The sequence below is a fragment of the Engraulis encrasicolus genome, chromosome 4, assembly GCF_034702125.1.
Source record: "Engraulis encrasicolus isolate BLACKSEA-1 chromosome 4, IST_EnEncr_1.0, whole genome shotgun sequence".
In the NCBI taxonomy this organism is placed as follows: domain Eukaryota; kingdom Metazoa; phylum Chordata; class Actinopteri; order Clupeiformes; family Engraulidae; genus Engraulis; species Engraulis encrasicolus.
In genome coordinates, this window is record NC_085860.1 from 9,488,530 (window position 1) to 9,498,529 (window position 10,000).

Consider the following 10,000-nt stretch of genomic DNA (forward strand, 5'->3'; position numbering starts at 1 on the left):
GTGTCCCTGTGTGCATGTGCCTGTGTGTGTGTGTGTGTGTGTGTATGTGTGTGTGTGTGTGTATGTGTGTGCGTGCGTGTGTATGTGTGTACTGCACATGCGCTTAAGTGAATGAGTAAGGATGTGCGTGTCTGTGTGCCTGAGAGTGCATGTGTGCATATGCCTGTGCGTATGAGAGACAGAGAGAGGGAGAAAGATAATGAATGAGAGTGCTTAAGTCTGTGTGCGCATGCATGCACATATTCAAGTGCAATATTTTCAGTTTGGTACATTAAGAACTACATCCAAATGGGACAATACCCACATGAACTTTTGCAGTATATAATAATATATATAATGCATAATATATAATGAACAGTGGATTTGGCCGACTCCATTAATGTGTGTGCATGTGTGTGTTTGTGTGTGCAAGCATGAAAGGTGTGTGTGTGTGTGTGTGTGTGTGTGTGTGTGTGTGTGTGTGTGTGTGTGTGTGTGTGTGTGTGTGTGTGTGTGTGTGTGTGTGTGTGTGTGCATGTGTGTGTGTGTGTGAGTGCATATGCGTGCGTATGCGTGCGTGTATGCATGCGTGTCTGCGTGCATGTATGTCACACACACGCCAATGTGTGTGTTGGCATGTATGTGTGTGTGTCTGCACGGGCGTGCGGGTACGCGCGCGCGTGTGTGTGTGTTTATGGGCATGATTTGTGCCTAAAATGAGCAGAATCTGATGCAGAAATCAGCAGCGTTGAGCATGATTCCTCAAGGAGGAGCAGAAGCAGCATGGTACAAATAAAGGACCCACACACGTGGGGGCCGCAGCTCTGCATCTGCACTCCTGCGTCGGCCTATACAAGCCTAGCCACCCTCAAGGTTTCTAGCACAAAAAAAGAACTCATTTGTGAATCCTCAAGTCGACACCAAGCTAGCAAGCCCCTGTGATCCTGCGAATGCTACTATGCAGCTGCCAAGGATGCAAATCAATGTACCGCAATAAAAGAGCCATTTTCAAAATGCTTCCCAGTGAAAACAGGTATTTTTTTACACTGCTGGCTGTACAACAGCACACAGAAGACCTGTCATCTTCAAACTACTGCTACAGGTGTACCCTTGGCTGCTGCAAACGACATAAATCCTTCCTTGAAAAAAATATATCTCTATATATGTATACAGTACATATATTATAAATAAAATTGTAATATTGAGTCACATTAGTTGGCTGTGGATGTACGAATGGGTGACGAACTGAACGTCTTCAAAAATGTGACAATAATACCACTTCCTGCGGAGAGGAAGTAGAGCAATGTGATTTTCAAATCAGCCTCTTTTGGCTGAATGACAGTTTGAAATCCCTTCTCTCGCACACCATTATAAACCACTGAATGGGGGCTAAGACAACGAACCAGTTGGATCAGCCATCACAAATACTAAGCGGTAAGCACACTGTGCATAAGTGACCACATAGCAAAGATACACTACATTAGGGTGTGTGTGTGTGTGTGTGTGTGTGTGTGTGTGTGTGTGTGTGTGTGTGTGTGTGTGTGTGTGTGTGTGTGTGTGTGTGTGTGCGTGCGTGTCTGTCTGTGTGTGTGGGCGTGTGTACGTGTGTGTGTTTGTGTGTGCGCGTGCATACGTGCGTGCGTTTGGATGTGTTTGGATGTGTACAGTTCTAGGTTATAACACGCATGTAATTAACTAGCATGGCATATTGACCTAATCAGACGCGGAAGCCATAAATTACTGGCTATGAGCTCAGTAAAAGCCAGTCTTTCTCCCAGCTGTGGAGAATCACCAATAATTTATCATTTTAAAGGAGCAGAAACAAGGTCTTTTCTCCACTATTAATCATACGGAAAATCATTTTATTTTCCCTGGGAGGCAGGCTTCAGCCCTGAGCCGCATCCTGCCCTGCCTGGCCCCTACTCTCTCGCTCTCTCTGAGACACCACGGCCATCCGGCCGCACAGAGCTCTCTGTCCCAAGCGCTGCTTCACACAACACACGCCGCCTCAGAACGCCTCAAAGTCAGCAGCACTCCTTGCACTCACGCAGGCATATGCAGAGAGAGAGAGAAAGAGGGATATATATATATATATATATATATATATATATATATAGAGAGAGAGAGAGAGAGAGAGAGAGAGAGAGAGAGAGAGAGCGAGAGAGAGAGAGAGAGATTGCAAGTGAATGTGAGAAAGCAAAACAATTGATGGGGAAATGGAGAGTGAAAGAGATTATGACAGAGAGATGGCAAGAGAGAGAACAAGAATGCAAGACAATCGGAGTGTGTGTGTGTGTGTGTGTGTGTGTGTGTGTGTGTGTGAGAGAGAGAGAGAGAGAGAGAGAGAGAGAGAGAGAGAGAGAGAGAGAGAGCGTGTATGTGCATGTGCATGTGCATGTGTGTGAGCATGTATGTGCATGTGTGTGTGTGTGTGTGTGTGTGAGAGAGAGAGAGAGAGTGAGAGAGAGAGAGAAAGCGAGAGAGAGATGGAATATTTTGTGAGATGGCATCTTGAGATGATGGACCTCAAAGAAACCATCTCTGAAGAAGCAGAATGGCCTGACTGCCACACCGTGATTATCCAACCAATCATGCCTACACACATCCTGTCATCTACTTTAGCTCAGGTCGTTACCTTTGGCATTGCAGTCAGTCCATGGCAGGTCTACCACAAGGCCTCTTCCCTCCTGCCGTGTGTCTGTCCTATCTCTTGCGCCCTGTCGTGAGCAGCCTGCAGTAGGCCTATATCCAGTCTATTTAGGGATTTCAGTTCAGACAATATACATTAAGTGTTGAGTTAGCGTTGCTTCAAGATAGCTGTGTTCCAGGAACATGAAAGAATACAATATTTGCGTTCATCGTAGTTGCTCTGCCAGACTACGACAGGCTATGCTAAATCAATTGTTACACTTTTACTACTCACATTAGCACGTGCGCAAAGACGTTATGGTCTTGTCTTGATCTCCAATGTCTATTTTCAGCGTGTGGAAATAGCCCACATATTGTCAGGCATTGTGACGATAATCAGAAGGCAAGCTTGGCGGATGCTTGAAGTCGATGAAGCTGTTACCTCAGCCTGAGATAGATGCACCAGCAGTTTGATTTAATTAATGCTTACAATTAGACCAGGTGGTGATACCGCTTCTCTTCAGATGTTGTCGGAGAGAAAGACTTAAAATATAAGCCGTGAATTAAAAAAAACAGTCAAAGTAAGAGTGCGATTCCCCAAATAGACTAATGTTTTTACGCACGGCAAACAAGTTGTGCTTTACTTTCGGCGCCAAAATGGCCAATTATGCTTCATTACGCATGGTCAGCAATGCACGTGGGTGTATGGTTTTGTGTTGGTGATCAATGCAATATTTTACATACATATTTTATGTCATAAAGAATTTAAACCTGTTGTATGCACCTTTCAATTATACGAGCTAAAATAAAAACAGTCACGGAACTACATCATGCGCAAATAATTTTGGACAGGATATGGTGTGAACTTCTACACTCTTAACTTGAAACCGCAGCATTTTGTCTTAATTGTCCAACATTCGTGTAGTTTATTGGCTGTGTGTATTGTGTTTTGCCTTACCTGTGAAGTTATCTCAACTCGCAATTAAAGTACATTTTATCAGATAAATTAGATTAAGTGAACAATCAAGGCAACATGGCTATATAATGAATGCACTTCATGTCAAAAGTCAATTACGGAACACTGACAATAAGTCGAAATCACTCTTTTGGAAAGTATGTTTTTTCTAACACCTCGGCCTGTCGGCCTACCCTGCCGTCAGGTTCAGATTCACGGCTCACTGAAGAGGTGCAATTTTGCCTACTGCAGAAAAAATAACCTGGGCTATACTCACAGATCAACCGATCTTTGTCTTGCATGTACCATCGTCTGTTTCAAAGCAGTGTATTTAAATATTTGCTTTTCATAAATTATTAACTAGTATTTAAGTTCGGCTTCAACACATTTCTGAGAACACCAGCTCACTTGCTTTAGATTTGAACCTTAAACTCTCCAAACCCTGTGCATACAACTGATTTTAAAGACCTGATTCAGTTCAGATTCAGAACTGTCTAATTTGGATATTTTTCATATCCACTTTACGTTCGACACATTAACTTATGCAATCACGTGCCCGTGCCATTTTTTTGCATAAAATAGTTTATTTAAATCTCAATATCAAGCAACAAGTGTTTCGTAACTTTTTACAATAAATATTCCAAATCCTTCCAAATGTTCTTTCTGCGTTCGTTTTGTTCAAATTGATACACGGCATTTATTTCATGTTTATTTATAGAATAACAATATTTTTTCTTGATGTTAAACACAAGACCAATAATTTGGCCTTTGCTAAAACACATGAGGACAGGGTAGTTTTCAATTCTTTGAGATTTATTAATTTGTTCTAGTCATTTCAATGTGTACAACCAGTGTAGCATTATTTATCCGGATTATGTTCATGATATGAAACACCATGGTAGCAAATAATGCCAATTTTTCGGTGACATGAGAAATGACACTTGATGGGAATTTGAAAGACATACTGACACAGATTTCAGATTTCATAATTAAGTCGACACACACAACCAAATATCACCGGTAGTGCTTGGGTAAAACGTCAGAATATTTATCACACGTAAGTCTGTCAGTAGCACTTGGCTCAATACGTAATAACAAATGGTAAAAAACTGGCATCATATAAACAGCAAGATTGTTCCGCATTTTGCGCATGGGATGAGACGCTGAAATAGCGCAGCACCTTATTTATATTCCATACTCTATGTTATTGTACAAGAGAAATATTACAATCGCCTCACACACACACACACAAGGGCCATCTAGTTCATGTACCATAACAAAATCAATATACAGTACAGGACTAAACACAGTGTCCACCAATACCATAAGAACAAGAGGCAAGCGCAATGGCCGCAACTGTTAACTTTTTTGACAAAAATGATTTTAGGTTCACAATAAATGGAGTCAATCAGTGGGGTTATCAATTGATCATGTGCCTTCTGAATCATTTTCTTCCCATCGAACCATAATCCTTTTGTGAGATCCACTTCTGCTCCGAGCCCTGACAACATCACTGAAGTCACACAACTTTGTACAAAATGGTCGCTCTCAAAGTAGGAGAGGGTGTCTGGTGAACAAATGGGTGAGGATGTAACACACTTTTTTGCAGAACATCCCCCAAAAAGTGTGTGTCAATTAAACATGAAGTTATGGATGTCATGCTGAAGCCATCCATGAAAGTTTATTGGAACACAAAAATAAGATATACCGCACATGACCAGCATGCATGGGTGAACAATGACATATATTGTCTTTTTTTTATAACAATGTATGCAGTCCATTAAATAACGTCCCGTGCCTCAAAGGGTAACCCAACTTGTGGAGAGTGGGGTCAGAATGGGGCTGAATGGCAGTCTCGTTCTTTCCATTTCTAACACTGTCAAAAATGAAAATAAAAATTGATTGGTGGCAATATTGACGATATCCCACATCATTGTTATCAATTCATCACACAGCAAGTTACACTCGACTTAAACTGAACTCAGAACTGTCTCTATATATGAAATGAGTAGAGTTAAACATAATGCAAAACAGATTACATTACTGTTTGGAGGTAAGAGGTGTATTTTAGGCCTAAAGAATAGTGCAATATCAGACAATTAGAAGTCGGTGAAAGTAAACTGAAAGTTATCAAAAGATAGTTGTCCCTTCTTAATTCAAAAGTCAAGTGACTGCTATAAAAGACCCCATTCATATACTAAATCTTTAAAGTTAGAAAAATAATATTAGCAAATTTGTCATTTAAGCCTAAACAGCCCATGGGGAGTCAAAAAGCAATAACCCGGGGTAACTTATTGTGTGTGCAGTTAATAAGCTACAGTTTCTCATTATAGTGCCGAAACTCACATGAAAAACTCCGGAGACGAAGGGTTGTTGTCACTGCTGGAGCCGTTTTCTCTGAAGCCATTGCTGATTAGCTTTTCGTACTTCTCCTTGTAGGCGTCCCTCTCCCGGACCAGCCTGGAGATCTCGTTTTTGAGGTGGTCCACTTGCTGGATAAGCTGGGTCTTCTCTCCCTCCAGGAGGTGCCGTTGCTGGACCCGCTTGAAGCGACACGACTGGGCATAGCCTCTGTTCTTCAGGGTCCGTCTCTTCTGTTTGAGCCGGATGACTTCTTCCTTACTGACCCCCCGTAGCTGCCGGTTGAGCTCTCGTACTGACATAGTCACCAGCTGTTCGTCCGAAAATCTATCATCGAGCCGCATATGTTGGTGATTTCCTCCCGAGTTGCCATTGTTTTGGATCCCGGTAGTTTGATGGTGCCCCGTGGGGTGGTGGTGATGGTGGTGGTGGTGGTGGTGAGGTCCCCCGTTCTGAGCGGCGGCAGCCGCAATAACAGCGGAAACCACCGCGGCGGCTGATCCCATCTCCTCCCCGGCCATGGTGCCTCCTGCTCCGGATGAACCGGTAAATTGCTGCCCTCTAGCATAGCCATCGAAGGTCTGAAGCTGGTGACTGCTGTTGATGAGCGCCTCCACGGCGTCCTCGGGGCTGAAACCCAAAGCCTCCGGGTTCAGCTGCTGTTGATAACCGGTCATCCAGTAGAAATCTTCCAGGTGTGCCTTCTGCTCGCTCCCGGACCCCGGACTGGGCGCAGAGAAGCTTGGGGACGGGGGAACTGAGCTGCAAGGCGTGCTCATCGGGGTGGAAGACAGGGATCCCCCGGCGATCAGGCGGCTGCACTGGCTGATGCTGCGATCGGGCTCCACCGGCTCCTTTTTCACTTCAAACTTCATCAGATCGAAGTCATTAACATATTCCATGGCCAGGGGACTGGTGGGCAGGTCGGAGTTGCTCATTGCCAGTTCTGATGCCATCCTTTTGCTGTTGACAGTCCTCCAAAGGGGGTGAAGAGCAGCTGTCAAACTAGTCGGGTTCGAAACGGTGAGAGCCAGCTTGATTTCTTTATTTATTTCTTCAGAACCAAGAAAAAGGTTTTCGGTGACTTATTTTTTAAATTAATGCTTCGCTCTCTCTCACTCTCAGTTCAGAGTCTCTCGCACAGACGCATTAGAGAAACGCGTGCGTCTCTCCCGTTCCAGTCACTACATGCGAATGTAGGCGCGTGAAGATTTCAAACATTTAACACTTCATGGCTTCTTTTTACAAGTGCGTAAAATTGAGGAGGTCAACGTGCATGTGATTGGCAAATTGTTGCTTTGTAGAAAAAACGCAGTCGCGCTTGTAGGAGATTTTTAAAGGCTCACCTCGCAGATGAGTTTAAAAGCATAGCTGAGTTTTATAGCTGCCCTGACGTCAGGGCTGAAATGGGAAATTGACTCGGACTCGTAGCCAATAGGCGCGCTCAAACCAGAGCTAATTAACATAGTAAACTTTGCGGGACTGACAGAGGTTTGCTGTAGATCGACGATACGATCTCTTGCTTTATCCCTCTTCTTTACATGAACAAAACCAAATCATAATTACAGTTATGAAACGTGATGTTTAAATGCTTTGTTATTCTTGCCAAATGTAAACTGCCTGGATTTCTCCGCCAGACTAACAAGGTACGATGTAATAACAAACATGACAGAAAATAACATGGCTGTCTATTTATCATACAGTCGTAACTAGAATAGAACAATAGTGTTTTATCTAATTACGCCAAGTCCTAGAACTTCCGTCACGTAGCCTGTGTAGCAGCTGTGCATTGTCTTATGCTGTGGCACTGTTCGCTCACCTGCTTGTCTTTTAGAACGCAATGCACAGAAAGCCCCGTCTTACAATGTCCAACAACCTGTCCTATCCCACGTTTTGGCAACTTTCGAAACAAGGATCACTGCCTAAACACGGTTAGTGTCAGTACACACCTGGGTTGCGCGCATAAACAAGTCCACACACACACACGAATGCCATGCAGCAAGTGCATTTTGGGCAGTTTAGCGGTTTGAGATGAACCATTCAGGCACACGCTACTTGACTTGGCATTATGAATGCAATTTCCTCCTGTGACAAACCTTGATGTGAAGAAATGTGTCCCATCTGCGGCTGCATTCAAAACTCAACAGTGCCACCTTTCGGCCAAAAGACTTCAAGTCGACTCTGGGTCATCCCTCCTCCATCAAATACAAACCTCTGTCCCGCCTGTTAACTTGTCCACTGTTTTGCATTGCCCGTAAAATGCATGATGTATCACATTATATTATGACATTGGGTTTTGTGCAATATGTCAAATCACTCAATCAATGGGCTTACTGTGCATCCCCAATTAAGAGCGGCTGTTTTGGACGAAGGCAGAATTAAGTGAGTAAAGACCAGCACTCTAAATTGCATTTTTTTAAAAGCCCACAACGCTTTCAAGTATGCCACCTCTTTCTCGTTTTCCAGTGGGAAATGAAGCAGCAGTAGGTAGGGGACACAAGCACTGCGCCCCACTGGCCCCACAGCACTGTGTTCTAGGCGCGCATCATGGAGCGCCGCTATCCCCACAGGAGACTCCGCTACGTCGCAGCACTCTCTGCGGAAGAGCCGCGGTGGGAGGCAGCGCAAAGTACAAAGCCGCCAGCCTGAAAATAAAAAGCAGAAAATATATAATACTCTGTCCCCCAGAGCATAAATGAGAGTAAATATTCTCTTGGTTTCCTTGACTGTTCTAGGGGACTTGATCTTGGAGAACAAACACATTATTTTATTAATTAGACCACCAAACAAACAAAAATCTGTAGAGGCTTTTCATGAAATCTAAATAAATATTGAAGATGTGTCCCAACTGGCTTTGCCACTACATAGCGTTCAAAATTAAGTTTCCCGGATGAGGATTTTTTTGCCTGTTAAACCAGCGTGTTTGCGCGTTAAGGGACCATCAGGAGCGCACGGTGCGCATGTACTTAATGATCACAAACAGAAGAGAAACGCAGTGAAACCCATTGCCACTGGAAATGTATAGATTCAGAAAGTATGTGTATAGAAGAAATCTCTTCATTCATCTGAACTTTAAAAAAATAAACGTGTTCAACTTTTAGACACTTAACTGAAATTATCATTGTCAAATTGTGTCTTCTGAATTGTTGACTGTAATAATTAAACTTCGGTTTAACCCAGGTAAAATGAGTCTAGAATTGGTTAAAGGATCTAAAGTAAAACAAACTATGCTTTTGTAGCAATTTCACCATTACACTCAGATCACGACTCCTTTAATAAATCCCAAAGCATTATTAAATCTTCTTTCCACTTTGAGTTATTTATGGGCTCAAATTATGATTTAAAAAAAGACCATAATTCCAGGCTAATATCCACAGCACTTGATAATGTACTTTCTACAGTATATCCCCAGTGGAAGTATGTCATAAGGCATGGTTTAGATTTTGTCTATAATGACAAGCAGCACCATAACTGCCCTCACTCTCTCTGTCTACGCATCCATCCTGTTCCTCTCAGCCAATGATCAGACAGGGCCAGGGTGTCTCTGCCCGCTGTGCCGCTGAATTAATGGCTGTGTGCTTCTCAGGGGTTAATGTGTAGGTATTAGACTATAGATGCCATACATCAGCAGGCCTGCATGACTATGGCCAGGAGAACAATACATTTCTTCCCAAGCACACTCATATATGAACATGTATACTGTACACACACACACACACACACACACACACACACACACACACACACACACACACACACACACACACACACACACACACACACACACACACAGAGAGAGAGACACACACACACACACACACACACACACACACACACACACACACACACAAAGGACAGAGCAGGCGTTCTGAGGAAGCTAAGATCATTTAATGTCTGCAACAGACTCCTCCAGATGTTTTACCAGTCTGTCATGGCCTGTGTGCTTTCATATGCTGTGGCATGCTGGGGCGGGAGCATTAGGAAGAGAGATGCTGGACGTCTGGACAGGCTAGTTAGGAAAGCAGGATCTGTTGTTGGTACAGAACTGGAGGCTCTCAGTACCGAAAAGAGGACATT

The 10,000-nt window shown here is 43.4% G+C and overlaps 1 protein-coding gene across 3 annotated transcripts in view; it reads right to left on the reverse strand.

Annotated features, from left to right (window-relative positions):
* The window catches only part of mafb (MAF bZIP transcription factor b), a 142,914-nt gene extending 136,035 nt beyond the window's left edge, over positions 1–6,879 (reverse strand). The window contains exons 1-2 of one of the 3 annotated variants that reach the window (XR_010034578.1): positions 2,903–3,032; positions 2,615–2,732 (exon numbers count right to left, since the gene is read on the reverse strand). Coding sequence is in view for 2 of the 3 variants with exons in the window: in XM_063196639.1 (XP_063052709.1) it covers positions 5,321–5,438; positions 5,909–6,879 (1,089 nt within the window). In the remaining variant the exon portion in view is untranslated. Of the gene's footprint in view, positions 1–2,614; positions 2,733–2,902; positions 3,033–4,214; positions 5,439–5,908 lie in introns of those variants that run through there. The other 2 variants (XM_063196639.1, XM_063196640.1) reach the window with 2 other exon arrangements.
* Positions 6,880–10,000: the final 3,121 nt, after the last annotated feature.